Source organism: Cygnus atratus, chromosome 11 (assembly GCF_013377495.2).
Source record: "Cygnus atratus isolate AKBS03 ecotype Queensland, Australia chromosome 11, CAtr_DNAZoo_HiC_assembly, whole genome shotgun sequence".
NCBI classification, from domain to species: Eukaryota; Metazoa; Chordata; class Aves; order Anseriformes; family Anatidae; genus Cygnus; species Cygnus atratus.
The window spans coordinates 12,344,642-12,360,509 of NC_066372.1; the positions used below are offsets into that span (position 1 = coordinate 12,344,642).

General features: G+C 35.1%; 1 protein-coding gene across 6 annotated transcripts in view; it reads left to right on the plus strand.

Moving 5' to 3' along the window:
- The window catches only part of EFL1 (elongation factor like GTPase 1), a 72,361-nt gene extending 58,864 nt beyond the window's left edge, over positions 1 to 13,497 (plus strand). For all 6 annotated transcript variants that reach the window (XM_035554560.2, XM_035554564.2, XM_035554562.2 and 3 more), the window contains 2 exons: positions 2,571 to 2,755; positions 12,943 to 13,497. In XM_035554560.2, coding sequence (XP_035410453.1) covers positions 2,571 to 2,755; positions 12,943 to 13,131 — 374 coding nt within the window. In that variant the 3' untranslated portion in view covers positions 13,132 to 13,497. The remainder of the gene's footprint in view (positions 1 to 2,570; positions 2,756 to 12,942) is intronic.
- Positions 13,498 to 15,868: the final 2,371 nt, after the last annotated feature.

A 15,868-nucleotide genomic window follows, 5' to 3' on the forward strand; every position in this document is an offset into this window, starting at 1 on the left:
GAAAACACACAAATTCCAGAATGGAAGAGCAGCTCCTTCTTCCCTATTTGCTGAGTTTATGACCGTAGGCTCTTGCAAATGGTGATCCCACTGTACTTCCGCAGTACTTCTATCCAGTATGGAACTTTTTAAGCATATAGGGAATCCAGAAATTGTTCAGCATTTTCCCTTGACCTACTGAAAAATGCTGCAGTATAATAAAGTGGTGAACAGGACTTAAATAATTAAGTAGCTGAACATCATACATCTTTAAAGCGTGTCTGTTACGTACAGATTTATTCTGTATGTTGCAGCACCTTTAAGCTGTTTGTGAACAGCTATTGTTGTTTTCAAAGTAACTAATTTTTGAATGGAAAGTTCTTTTAGCATTTCTTGGGAATTGGTGCTGCTAAAACTGTAGATTGCTTCAGCTAATTAGTGTAGAGGTAGAACTAGTATTTATTCAGTACACTGCAGCCTGCCTGTAGTGGTAAAACTGAAGACCTCATATAACTTCTTTGTGATAACGTTAACTGAGACAATACTCCAGACTACTTGGATGAAATACATGTAGCTGAAAACCATTTAGTAAGATAAATACAGTGTCTTCTGGGTTTTATGTTTTGGAGGAGTGGTCTTCAATGAATTATGGACAGAAAATATGTTCATCTAAAGTGCTTTGTGATAAATGTTGCCTTATCTCATGAATATGTGTGCAAAGTTTTCTAAGTCCTACTTAATTAGAAAAATAAATATTATGAATTATAACATTAATAACCTATAAAGTGGTTTTGGACTTACTTGCTTTAACAAATAGCTTTAATATATGCTGTGTGGTTCGTTCACACTATATAAACAGTGACCATGATGTGATGTTCCTTTCAAAGTGCATGTTTAACCTGAATTTTAAAGCAGTATATGCTAAGCAACAGACACACTGAATTGTGGGCTGTGCTTATATATGACCTTTTCATAGCTGAGAATTTTCCATTCTCCCTGAAATTTTCTCAGACTTGAAATTGTTGAGTTATATGAACAAAGACTATAGATGCACAGCAAACTCAGTGACTTCTCTTCAGCATGCTTTAATCTTTTCATCATTTGAAATATAGAATCTTAAGTATTTCCTCAATTTCCTCACAAGCAATAAGAAGACTATTGGGCATAGTAAAGGTGAAGTTCAGTCAGAGGAACAGTGAGGATGTCCTGGGAAGGGCATGAGCAGATAAAAAATCATCAGTGATGGTAGAAAGAATACTTCAACCCACGTTTTATTAAAGAAGTACAAACTCTGCAATGATTGCTACTGAACTGATGCTTCATTACCTATATCTGACAGGAAGATTTAACTGTACTAGCTGTGTGCTTGTGCTAAATTTCCTGACGAAGGACCAGATTCTATATATGGAAAAAAAAAAAAATAAATAAACCCATGCCAACTTTTCCTGTGGTATCCTATAGAAGGCTTAAAATGTATATGCAACTCAGCGTGTGTGACTGTAGTATTTAATAGTATCTTTCTGTCAAGTCAGAATAGCTGGAAAGTATTATGATAATGCATATTTCTAATTTCCAGAAAGAAACAATTTTGCCCAGCTGTTTAAAAGCTACCATTACACTTTAATGTATTTTCAAGTTAAATCTAATATAAAATATTGGAACTTCTTAAGAATTAATATAAACTTGTTCTTCACTCCAAGGTACTTTTAAAGTTAATTTGTACATGTAATACTTAACTAATTATTCATATTTGTGAATGAAGGCATTCCTAAAATATTTTTTCACTATATAGCTTTTCCTGTGTTTTTTTTTTGTCTTGATCAGCAGAAATGTATTTTTTAGCTTTTGTCTGAAGATCACATAACCTATAAATTTACAAAAACATTTTAAATACAGATTTACCTAATGCCTTCTGTAAAGTTGAACATGGGTGTTTTCAGAACTACTTTCATCATATGTACAATGTAGTCCAACTAACTGGATATTTGGGAAGGAAAAATAAGTATTATCCATGACAAACTTAAGGATGAATTAATTACAAAAATAATGGAATATGTTAAATATAATCAACACATAATATATAAGATAAACAAGTTTTCTGTGATTTAGAATAGCACTACAGTCTTTGGGACACAAATACCATATAGGGATATGGTGAGTTAAACTTTTAAAGGTAGCTAAGATGTAATGTCTGAAGCACAGTAGTATTACTTAGCAGTGTTTCTTAGCTGGTAATGCTTCTCAAATATTTGCTTGTAAGAAGTAAAGCAAGTTAGGCACATAATCTGGCAAAGTGCCTTTTATACAATCATATGGCAATTTTTTTAAAATGCATGTAGTACTAGCATTGTCTAGAGCCATGCAGGAGTTATAATTTATTAAATATTACTCATATGGTTCTGCACATTGTACTGGCAGAGTATGTTGTTTGTGTAAATTTAATTGATTCACTTAACATTTTACAGGGAAGAGTTTGAGCCAAAGAAGTGATGTATTTTACTTAATGCTGAAGTTTCCTAAGTAAATATTTATGTATATCTCTTCATGACTATAAATGTATTGGTGAGCTCACTGAAATGATGTCTTTGCAGGTCGTGTGTATGCTGTCTTGTCCAAACGAGAAGGCAGAGTGTTACAAGAGGAGATGAAAGAGGGAACGGATGTGTTTATTATTAAGGCAGTCCTGCCAGTAGCTGAAAGCTTTGGTTTTGCTGATGAAATCAGGAAGAGAACTAGTGGCCTGGCCAGTCCGCAGCTGGTGTTCAGCCACTGGGAGGTAAAAATATCTATTCACTCCATCTGTTTTGGTGATCTATTTCCTGTAGATGTGGCAGACTGGAATAATAAGCGGAAAAGGTTAAGTTTTGGTCAAGACATTTGATTAATTCCTTTTTGAAACGAAGAGGAAAAAGTACCTTTGTATTGATCTTATTTGCTTTTATAGATATGCTGTTCAAAAATGTATTTATATTTTCTTTGGATGGGATGCTTTTTTTTTTTTTCAGTATAAACTAAGTGCTTCACAAATGAAACTGATTCTTCGTAAATTTATTTGCCTAAATTTAATGTGCCTTTTAAAATTAGTTCTTTGATGAACTTGTTTGGAGAGTGGGGGAAAAAAAGAAGCTACCAGTAATAAAAAAAAAATGCAGCAACAAATCTAATGTATATGAAAGTTATCCTTTTAGTAACAGATATCTCAGTATTTTTGTCCTTATATAGTCCAACTCAACATACATTTTCATACTTAAAGGCAAATGGAATTGATTCAATTCTTTCAAAATCAGGTCTGGTCACAGTAAATGGAGGTGTCCTCAAAATCATTCCATTTGTTCATCTTTGTCACTTAGACATGAACAGGTAAATGTTGAGGTGTAAAGGAAATATGCAGATGGGAAAACTGATAAGAAATGTTATCAGCTGGTAGTGTACTTTTTGTTCCTGTGATGGTGGAGTAAGACGAAAAGCCTGAAATCAGAGTTCCTTGTTCAAGACCAGAAAAAAAACTGCATTGTAGGACTATTTGGAAGACTCCATCGAAGGAGCTAAAAATGGGTTCAGGGGCAAGAGTCCAAGTATAAACTATTCACATCAATTGTTTAAAACAATTGAAGTCTAGATTTTTTTTTTTTGTCAGGTATTCCTTTATTTGATGTTAGGATCATAAAAGCTTTTGTAAATGGATTAGAAAATCTTACTTTATTGTTATCTTCTGCTTTATTTTTGTGACCTCAAATGTCAAGTCTCTGAGTACAAACAACTACAGATTTTTGAGGTCAGTAATACTCCATGCAGTTTCCAGCTACGATCTGTTTACCTCTGTTTCTCTACAAAGTATGTGCTGGTTTCTCACATGGTGTGTATTCTTCCTCATTTCCTGTAGCTAAAGCATCTTAATAGGAGGATTTATTAAATACTTCAACAGCAGTATTTCATTGTTAGCAGTTGCTGTAACTGGCTTAGGAATTTTATGTGAATGCTAATTGGAAAAGGAGCATCTCTGTAAACCAGCCAAGTCATGTGCTACCAAAAGAGTTGGGAATCCTTGAAACAGTAAGCTTCATCTTCCTTGGCAACACTACCTTACTGGCGTTAGAAAGCACAGTGGAAAAGGGACTTACCTGTCTTTTCTCAATATTAATAGTGATTTATTTCATCTTCTTGTAACCAAGACTATTTCACAGAGACTTGGGGAAGGGAGAAATAGCAGTAGAGTAAGAGATTTAAAAATAAATAAAGTAACAGAGCTACACTGAATGGAGAATAAATAAATAAAGGCAACACCTACAGATGGTGTGTGCACAAAAAATAGCAACATTTTTTTGTGTATAGCTGGAACAGGTTAGCTCCTTCAAACCAGTGAGTATTGACAGTATTGCATACAGTAGTTCTTCCAGTTTTGGATGTTCTCATGTGAAGTGCAGCTGGTGAGGTTTTGTGGCTTAACTGGTCTTTTGTCTGAATTCTCTAATATCAGTGCCCTAAAGGAATATCAGTCAGAGGGATGTTAATTCCAGCTGACCGTTGTTCTGTGCCAGTTTCCTTAGGATTGGTGGCTACTGTGCTCCAATACTAAGCAACATCAACCCCTTGTCTCCATGACCTTCCCTTCTACCCCCAAACCATGGCATATATGTTCACACTGTCAGATGTTACAAATTTCACATTTTAAAAAATGTTCAGACAATTGCAGGTATGCATAGGAGATGGAGATTTGAGCAACTGGCAACGTTTTCTAAAAATGATCCTCAGGAGAGATTATAATTACAGCCAGATTGTTAAAATGTAGTGGTAGTAGGAAAAATGATTGTGTAAGCCAGTCAGCTTTCCACCTGGCAAATCTGTCGGTGGGGAGGGATTTTTGTCACTTTGAAATTCATGCTTATATTTTTTCTGACAAAATAAACCTTCTACTAAATTACTAGCAATGACTATGTGTAGTGACGGCAGAGGGAGTGTTTTCTACTCTCACATCATCAGCAGAATTGCTAAATAAATACCATTTGCAGAATCCAGTGGTGGTATGACAGAGAAGCCAGCAAAAATGGTTTGTGTCTCAGATCACAAGACATTTGTGTAGCTTTTCTCTGTTTCTTCTCCTATAAACAAAACAAAATAGACCTACCAGCTTTCCTCAAATATTAGGTATGACTTCACAGTGTAAAGTTACTCATGAATTGTCAGTGTATATACATGGTAGCCTTGGCATATTCATGAAAAGTGCAAGCATTTTATTTGAATCCAGATTACTTAATGTATCATTCTATAAGATACACTGTGAACTCTGTGTAATCTCATGCTCTTTTTTTCTCCTAAAGATGAATGGGGAGTGTGGAAGCTGCTTGATTTTGTTTTACATTTGCTCTGTTACTGAGTGTACATTTGGAGCCTTAACTGCACTCTATCCAATCCCTTCTATGACATTCTGAATTAATTCTAAGTGGTGTTTTTTCACTGTGCTTGGCTCATTAGCTGAGTTGCTAGAACATGGGTTTCTCTACAGAGATTCCTTCTACCGTGTACTCATCCTCATTTTACAGGTAGTGAAATACCACTTTTTGGTATTTTTAAAATTTCAAACAATCTCATAGAAATCATACGTAAAAGTATGTTTAAAGAAATGACATTTGAATTCTTTTTTTTTATTATTATTATTGTTTCATTAATATGACTTGTAGACTATAAACACAGGACAGCCAATGATAGAGCAGATATTTAAATGGAACCTTTGGGGCTCTCTGGAAATGAAATTACCATTTTTTTTTTCAAGTTAATGAATGTATTTTGTATGGTTCAGATCACTTCATCCCCAGGGGATGGAGCAATAAGATCTATCTTGTCAGATAGTGCTTTTTTTAATTCATTTTTTCTGTCATGCTTAAATGTATTTCTACCTGTAGAGGATGGCACTAAATAACCATTAGTGGGAGCTTTCAGTTTGGTCCCAGATTAAATAAATTAATTTTAAAAGGTAGTTGAGTATTTTCCTTCTGATATCCCCAGGCAAATGTTAAGTGTTTTGGGTTTACTAGGCCATATCTTCTTAGCTTTCAGTATAAGCTTTCTTTTGAATTCTCAGTTTAAAATATATATCTTTGTGATAATTACAAATGCCTTCTACTTTTTGCATTTTTGAATTAATAATAGACTTTCTATTAGTATTTGTTCTCACTTGATTCTTTGCAGTTACTCGTTGCACTCAGTCATGTCATTTATTTCTTAGTCATAAAGTTATTTGAGCAAGAAGATATTTGATCACACAGTGTTTAGAATAATGGAGCTCTAGTCCCACTTGGGAAATCAGTGTTACAGTAAAAATAATGCATGTGGCTCTATTCAAATTATGATTGAATTATCAGCAACTGCAGAAATTGTCAAAGATAACTACTTCTTGTAAAGCTGTGAAATGTATAGTATTCCTCCTAATGATAGTCTTTTAAATCTTTTAAAATCTTTTAAATTGCGTTGATTGTTTTTTGTTCTTGGAGGAGGAGGGTGAACTGCAAACACATTTAATCTGAATTCTGTTTGAGTATTCTTTCTGTGTAGAATAGTGTCTAGAGTTTACCGTAAGGCCCTGGAGAAAGGTAAAAGAAGAAGGACTGTAGGTAATAAATGATAAGAACATGATGCAGTCTGAATCACTGGAAGTCTTATATCGTGAATTTTAATTCATTCATTCCTAATTGTACAGCTCAAATAGAAGAGAGGGGCTTAATACAGAAGTTGTCCGGTGCAACTGTTAGGCCTGCATTAAACAGGAAGCAGGCTGAAGTAATGAGAGACTCTAAGAATCTGTGAGCCTCTACTATGTATGAATTGTGACTTTACATCGTTGTGCAAGTATTGGCTTACGCATGTAAATGAATTCTAGGAGTAACCTGGAACCTTTCAAATATGAAAAAGTCTTTATATTAACCAGAGCATCTGAAGCTAATTAAATAGTAAATAAAAGTGGTAGTGGTGTGGCTTTAAATTTCCTTTTCAATACACGTGTCTTAAGTAATAGGAAAAAAATGTATCAGTAGAACCACAGATCTCCTTTTTTCCTTCCGCTGCTACTGACTGAAGTCAAGGCTAAAGCTCAGCTGTCGCTGAATGAGACACAAACAAGGACGATGCTCTTGAGCCAAAATAAACTAGCACAAGTTTATTTTAAAACTAAATGTGTAAATGTTCATTATTACAGTATTTATTGAAAGACATGATGTCATATCTGACTTCATGCACTTTAAGGCCTAGGCCATGCCCTTTCAGTATTGTCAATGAAATTTGAGTTCTTCTGAAATAATTCTCGATGCTCATGTTACTTTGTAGGGAATCTGCACACCTTATACAATCCTGTAGATTAAATGTTTAAAGCCTGACTGTAAGTTACTCCATATTCCCTTAAACATCCTTTTCTAGAAAACTAAATGTTTCAAATCTGATGTTTTTTGGATTTTTAAAACTTTTGCAAGATGGCTATAGAATGGAAGTAAATTAACTTTTGTATTGGATATATAACTTTCCTCTCTAATTGTTTTTTTTTTTTTTTAAATCATATAATTTACAATCAAGAGCTTTTGAGAATAATACAAGGAATACACAGAAAAAATTGGGAGACTTTGTCAAGTTGTGCAGTGAGCAATCTATTTTCACATTTTTTTAAATGCCTTTATAAAGTTATACATAATAGTCTTGAGAAAATGTATTTATGTGTTTGATATATAAGTTGATTTATAGTGATGCAAAGTGGCAATATTCTTCTGTGAAGCTAAGGTTTGAATACAAGATAGTCAAATAATTGGTAAAAAGGGAGGCTGAAAGTGAATTGCTTTTGTTTTGTTTCTTTCAGGATATTGTATAGAGATTAGCTATTTATAAAATGGACAAGCTGGTACACAAAGTATTTGGTATAATATGAGAATTTGTGTTTTAACAACAAAACTGTGACTTTTTATTTTCAGAACATTTATGTGTAGGTGCTTCTGTAAAATTCTTTAGCATGTTGTAGATATTTGTCCTCCCACCCTTGGCCACTCTAGTCCTCTTCTCCAGCATGATGTTTTGTGTAAGTGTTCCAGGTGCTGAGCACTCCCACAGCTTCTCAGTACTCCTAGGTAGGAAAGGAGGTGATGCTTGCTTCCCACTGTGATGAAATGGGTGCAGCGGCATGGAGAAGCTGAATCTGCTCAGTCTTGCTGGGTGTCCTTCCTGGTATTCCCTGTTCTGGAAGCTCACTGCCAGTATCCAGACTTGTCTAGCACCATGTAGCTATGCACAGCGGAAAAGCACTTCTACAGCACTACACAGCTTGTTACCAAAAGCTCAGTTTGAAGGTGACAGTTTTTCAAGGTCACATTTCATATAAACCTCTGCAAATTTCTGCCATTTTACCTGAAAGGTAGAGGAAATTTCTGTTTGACAGGACTGTTCCAGACATCTAAACTACACGCCCGGGTACTCCTTTAGTTGTACAGTGTTTACCATTATTAAGTGCTGGACACCATTTGAATGGTCAGTGCTCTTGAAGCCTTGAAGTATCGTTCTAGGATTGATTTTTCTAAAGCAGAAAGGATCCTGATACACTGATACATACTCTCTGAAACTGTGCGTAGTAGTTATTTTGAAGTTGGTTTTGAAAAACAGCTTCTGGCATAATGTTTTCCTGGCATGCAAAGGTCTGTCCATCATAGTGTCCAAGAACACTGAATTTTTTAGTTCTTGTGCTTTCTTACTAAGTGGTTCACACCAGCCATAATGTTACTTGCTAGTCTTAAAATCTTCATTGGACAGTGCAAGACTGCTCTTTGAATTCATGGTCCAACTAAAGCATTTTCGGTGTCTATGCTATTTTGCTAAAAGGAATTTTCTGTCCTCATCAAGCAGTAAGGACCAGTAGGGGAAGTGCTACTAGGAACATGGCTGTGTTCCCAGATCTGCCTGACCTTTTGGATGACCTAGGCAGATCCTGTCTGTTTGTCTTTGATGCTTCTCTCAACCTTGTTTTGCATAATTAGGCTGCCTTAGGCAGAGGCTGTTTCATACGGTCGTTTTGTGAAATACAGTAGACAATGGGACCCAGATCACTATTGGAACCATCTGGGTGCCACTAAAATGCAAACAATAAATCATCCTCAAATTAAGGCTTAAAATTCCAAGTCCTCTTGAATTGAAAGTAATTTGTTCTAACTCAAATCTTATTGAAAAGTTTGATTAATTTACATAATCATTTGCAGAACTTAGTACACACCGTATTGTCTTTCAGTATTAAAATAGTACTCATACTATTAGCATTTTTATGAGTTAATTATTACAGGTATTCAGATTATGTCTGAAAAAGATACAGACGTGCATTGTTTGAATATTTAGCATGTAGGTTCTTAGGCAAAAAGGAAAATGACAGCTGTTTAGCCTGTTGCTCTGCATGCAGTTACTAAACAAGTCTTATGAGACTTCATTGTTTGGGTGTGTTAGTTTGAATAGATGTGATATTTAATGAAACGTACTTCAGAATGATTTCTTTTTCTCAAGAATACCTTTTCATTTACATTATTTGAAGTAATCTAATCTTCTTTTAAAATACCTAATCCCAGTTGATTTCATTGTAAGCACTGTTTTATTTATACCTAGAATTAGCTCTTAGTTCTGCAGTGAGCTCTGGAACACATTCTTCAGGATGTATTTTACTGACTTTTTTTTCTTCTTTTCTGCTCTGGTCCTGTGGAGTTTCCAGGATCCACAGTAAATGCTCTCTGTTAGACGGCTATATCATTTTCCAGAAGGATTGATCCATGTAGAATCTAACTGATTGTTTAGGACTCTATCCAGACAAGAACTGTCATGGATTCCAGAGTCTCCTTACGTCTCCTTATTCCTTTCCCATGAATACAAACAATAGTTCAGGGGTTAAAAAGCTTCACAGATCTGATTCCAGGAAGCCCAGACCCACCATTCTGATAGCTACTACTGTAAGCAAATTGATGGCAATTCTCTTGGAGCATTATATGGATTTATTTTTTTTTTTGCTTCTGCTTTCAGTGTATTAGCAGGGTGTGGGGAATGATGGATGCCACCTGCTATGTGCATCTGCTTTGATCCATTAATGTTATGTGAATAGAAGAAGGACAATCTAGTCTTGTGCCCTCACCTTCACTTACAGAATTGGAACTTCCAAAAAAAGAAAACTTCCTACTTTTTTTTTGTGTCGCTGTGTCAATAACACGTCTGTGTAGTTACATTAGAGTTCTGTTTACATGGCTGTTTGCTGACTTCTTAAAGGAGATGCACAGCTGATGCCCCAAGTTCCAGCTGAGTCAGTAGATCCGGCTTTGTCTTTCTCTTTAATTACCACAGTGTTAACTATAAATAGTATGTTCCTAATTGACCACATCTTCTGCAATATGTCTACACCATTCAGTTGGGCACGATCCTCATAAACAAAAATTCTCAAAAGTTTCTGTAACTTGCTCCAGAAGCATTAAGTAATGAATAAGTTATTTACACATGCTGAGGCACAAAAGTAGCTGCTGGAGGTACTGATGTGGCTTTCAAAACCTAATTTAAGTCTCTTTCCAGTGCTGCTCTGCATAATGCAGTGGTACAAGGTTCACTCAGGATTCGGTACCCCAGCACTGCAGTAAATTTGCAGGTTTGCCCATTAGTTGCTAAATGCTAAATTGTATGTACAGAGCCTCCAGTTATCTCAGCTTTCCTGAGAGCTAGAGATAATGAATAATTGCTTTCAATGAAAGAAGTATCCAGTATAAAACTTAAGTTAACATTAGTAGAAAAAGTCTTTTGTAAATTAATGGAAGAGCCAGTCTGTTAAACCTAGGGATTTTCTTAAGCATCTATCACTACAGTATATAAATATTTATAGCTAGCTTAGACTTGCAAGTTCAGTCCTATTTGGACTTCTCTTTTGCATTCATTCTTCGAGAACCACCGTTTCTCTCTGAGCATAATTTGTGTATGTTAGATTTCTTGTTAATGCGAAAGAACTTCATCAGAGGGGATAGTAACAGCCTTTTAAGTTGTTATAGTTTGTAGCTGTGTGATCTCCCTCAGCAGTGTGTTCTGGAGCACATCCATGGAATATGAATCACTTTTTCCCAATTGTGTGCTTTGTCTTGAACTTGGAAATTTTTGTTTGTTCAGCTCTTTAGACAGGTTGTGTATGGGGAAGTCTTTGGTATTTTTCCAGCATGATGATGATTAAGTATGAATGTCACTACAACCTGATCAAATCAACATGCAATCTGTGCCCAGAAGTTGGGGGCAGGGGAGGGGTATGACACACGACAATAGTTTTCACTGTCTCTTTTCTTTATTTCAAGTGTATAAAGTAATGGTAAAACTTTCAAGCTCTCAAAAGGAGAGCAATTTTTTTTTTTTAAATGATACATTCTGTCAAGGAATCACCTTTAAGTTTCTAGGCATTGGTTAAATGTCCCTGTATAGGGCATCAGAATGGGTATGACTCAGTCCGATTCTTCTATGGTTAGACAGTTGTTATTTTTATGTTAAAAATAAATGTAAAAACCTAAGTTTGGAAACCAAAGTTTCATAGCATTTATTTCTGAGCTCTGCTTGCTTTGGTTTTCAGCCAGACAACCCTATGCATGTTCATTTACCACCTAGATAAATGAGATTGCATATCTCTTTTTTCATGTAAATGATAACCCATTTAAGTTACCAGGATTATGTACATACTTAACAAATTAGAACTTTTTTTAGGGGCTTAACATACTATTTTGAAACATTGAACCTACAATATTCCCTAATAAAAAATAACCATCTTCTAGCATAGACATTTTCCTAACTTCCTGTAAAATGTAATTTCTCTGATTGTGCTAGGTGTTATTTAGCATTTGAGGTATTAAAATAGGACTTGACAATTTGATGTTTGTAAGGAAATTCTCCATCTTAATCCATTTTTTTTTTATTTTTTAATTCTTTCTTTTCTGGTTTGTGTTACTTAAATAGACTAAGAAATTTTGCTTGGCTTGAAATAGCATATGGCAGTTAAAAGTATTTGTCAGAAGAAAAGGTTTGTAACATTGGAAGAAGTTTATAACACTAAGTTAAAATTGATAGTTTAGGGAAGTTTGTTGCATCCTTGTTATTTTTTAATGTTAGTGCTAATATATTTCAGAAATGATCATGGTGTGTTGTCCTCAGTTATTGTCATAACTATCACTGTTCTCACAGTAGTTAATACTTACCTGCATTCCTTTTCCCATGAGGACTTTGTTTAAGAAATGGATGCAGTGTTGTCTTTGTTTTCCTAGTAAAATTATATTACCTGTAACTGCATCTAGTGAGAAAATCTGTGGTCATTTAAGTGAAATAACTACTTTTGAAGATAACTAGATGTTTGGCATACTCTACGGTAGTCTGAGAAGTGCAGGGTATATAGGATGAACTGGGATGAAGATTTGTCCAATCATTCCCTGATCACGTTAGATCTGAAATCTCTTCTAGTGGAGGGCCCTTGAGATATTAAGCTACAAGAACAGCTCTGTAAAAGACAGAAACAATGATATTAAGCCATCTGTCCGTTTCGTAGGGTGTGAAGAACATAGGACACAGAAATGAGCAGAAACCTTCAGTTCTTATAAGTTCTGATAAGATCATAGTGACATAATATTCTAAATAAGAAATTCTTTCTTGGAAACTGATAATTTTCTGAGCACGAGTTGGTGTTGTTTGTCGACTGGCAATTAAATTTGTTTTTTAAAAATCTGTACACAGATAAATGCAACCAAATTAAAAAAGCTATCATATGCTTCCTGTGCAAATACTACATAGTGTTTCTAGGTCGTGTTTTCAGCTTAAGTAGCTAATAGGCTTTCCAGAAAACTCTGCCTCCTCTACTTTCATGTTGTATACTTCAGAGATTAAAATTACCTGAAATGTACTAGTAAACCTTTGCTTTGTCTTACGTTACTTTTTTTTTTTCCTTCTGTCTTTTTATAGATCATTTCAAGTGACCCGTTCTGGGTACCAACCACCGAGGAAGAATATTTGCACTTTGGGGAAAAGGCAGACTCTGAGAACCAGGCCCGCAAGTACATGAATGCAGTTAGAAAACGAAAGGGACTTTATGTAGAAGAAAAAATTGTGGAGCATGCTGAAAAGCAAAGAACTCTCAGTAGGAATAAGTAGCTGCGTCTGCTTCCTTTCCCTCCTGACTCAGCTAAGTGCGTGTGGATAATTTTCTATGCAGCAGATTCAAAATTCCATCTGGACTTGTTCTTTTACACCAGTTTTCTTACACATGATAATGTCCATGGCTTATGTTTTGAAGAACGTAAGCCTTTCCAACTTTTATACAGAGAGAATAGTTTGTTTATTTAAATAAAGCCTAGGTATATTCCTTGGAATTGGTCTCAATTTTTAGAACTTTCTGCCCTGTTGCTGTCACGGGATTAGGAACTCCGAATTTAATTTGTTTCTTTCTGATTTATCAGATGAAATTGCATTTAGAGTTGGTGTGCTAGTCTGTTGCAAATAAACTATGCAATAAATTTAGCTTCTTAATGTTTTTGACTCTATTTTTAAAATTGATTTTCATTTCTATAATGTATTTGTTGCTCACAAGTACTTTCCATAGTTACCTATGTGCAAACAGATGTAAGCCTACCAGAACTTTTACTCTGTTCCGCATGTAAACAGTCATCTAAATCAGGTGATGCTCTCTCTGCTCCCAGGTTGTAGCAATGCATCTTCTTTAAACCAGAAGGCAAAAATAGTACACGTGGAAAACTAAGCACTGCAAACCAGGCAAGGTTTTTCTTTTTTCCCCTCCTTAGAAAAACATAGTGTAAAAAAGTTTACATGATTATCCTAAGCTGGGAGCTGCTGTCTCTGAACTAGGCACACAGCTATCCCTGCCAATCCTGTTTGAGTGTTTACAGACTCTTTGCAGAAATTTCTACCCGTTCATCCTGTTGTGTTGAATTCAGTGAAGGGAAACACTTGCAAAAACATACAAAATGTCTTGCTGTTTGCAGGTGTCTGGGATGCAGAAGTCTCCAGAATGATTCAGACCAACAGTTACAGGAAAAAAGTCCTGAAAGGATGTAAGTTTTAGTTAAGAAAAATGGAAATCATGGACTGGAGAAGAGAAACATGGTGCATGACCTACCTTCTCATTTGGCTGTTTTGAGTTGTAAAAGGGAAGGACTGAAGAGATAGCTGTCCTTGAAGTGTTTCTGATACTTAGTTAAATGAATGGGTAATTAAGTCCTTGAATCTTGCGCTGACCGACTTTCTGCTGTATCTTGTGTTTACTATTGGCAAAGTGTTCTATTTCAGCTAACCATGTAAACAGGCTGTTCTTTTCTTTCTAGAATATAACCACTTCTTTAATTTGTGATGCGGTGCATTCCTTTAGCACCAACTTGGCCTTTCTGAATAAATATTCTGTGTGTGTCAATTAGTGCAGTAGACAGAAGTTAACTCATATCAGTTTTGCCCCATATGGGAAAGGAAACTGTTACTTGTTTCACAAGTAGAATGATTCTGAATGCTTAGCTTTTATTTTAAATAGCAGCTTTTTCTTTTCCAGTTTGTTTGCTTTCATTATGGAAATGTTTCCTTTTAAGACTGTGCTTATGAATTATTCAAGCAAATGATATTTGCCTTCCTTAGAAGGCTGTTCCATACATTGTTGTTGTTCTGCAAGGGGTATGTCTGCACAGCAGCCCTATTAAAGCTTGTACAAATATACTTAGGTAGTTTGTGCATTGCCAGCTGTATATCCATGGAAGGCATTATAACTGCCTGCAGAAACTGCTTAAGACATAAATAAATGTTTGTGTAATGAGATCTTGGCTACTTACAGCTACACTGCTAGCTGAATCCAAGATAGAGTTAGGGATGTCTGGCCTCCAGTCAGAAGGGTGCTTATATATTAAATAGCTCTTCAGAGCTGCGTAGGTTGCTCGTTGTTGTGACTATATAATTGTTAACTGTAATCTACTATACTCGTGTAAACAGAAAAATCATTAACATAGATTTTAAAAGATTTAGCTTTCATATTTGGTTATGTCATATTTTCAGATTTTTTTTCAGATTGCATCTCAAACAGCATGAAGATGGGTTTGCAACATCCTGAATTAATTCTTGTTATTTATAAAGAGGGAAAGCTCCGCTAACTAGCAGAAGAAAATCAACCTGCAAGTGCTAGATCTGTTTTCTTCAGTAATGGTTTCTAGTGCAAAGATAATCTAATTGCTTACATACAGTGAATCTCTAAATATATAGCTGTTTTTTGCCTCGCTTTCTTATATATACATAACTTTATGACATAATTTTGGAAAATGTCTGCAAAGCAAGGTAAATAACTTGCTGATGGAGCAAGCCACAGAAAGGCTGAATTGAGTGGTAGCCATTATATCATTTCATCTTCCAGTGCCAGTTTTATTGCTAAGTATAATACATATTTAAAGTGAGTGTACACAGCTTTTAAAATACTTTATTTGTATAAATGTTTAGTATATTTTTAACTTTAAAAAAGGCACTCTTCATGTGATTTGGCTCTATTGAATTTACTAGAATCAAAGCTCCTTACAACCAATAATTTACAAAAGCACCAATAAACTTCTAAGTGGTAATATATATTAGGGAATGATAATTATTCATTGGGCAGATACTCCAAATGATTCTACTTTGTAGAAAGAAAAGAAGAAAGAAAAAAAGAAAAAAAAAAAAACACACAAAAAAACATAAGAGCAGAAGCTATATTTCTCCAGGGGGAGAAAAATGAAGACTAAGCTGTGGCCAGCAAGCTCCTTCCTGTTTTCTCTGGCTGTGCTCCTTTTATCTTCTTGCTTTAAAGATCTTATTTTTCTTGAGCACTAATAATTTAGGTGATTGACCATCTTTTTCCACAGATTTT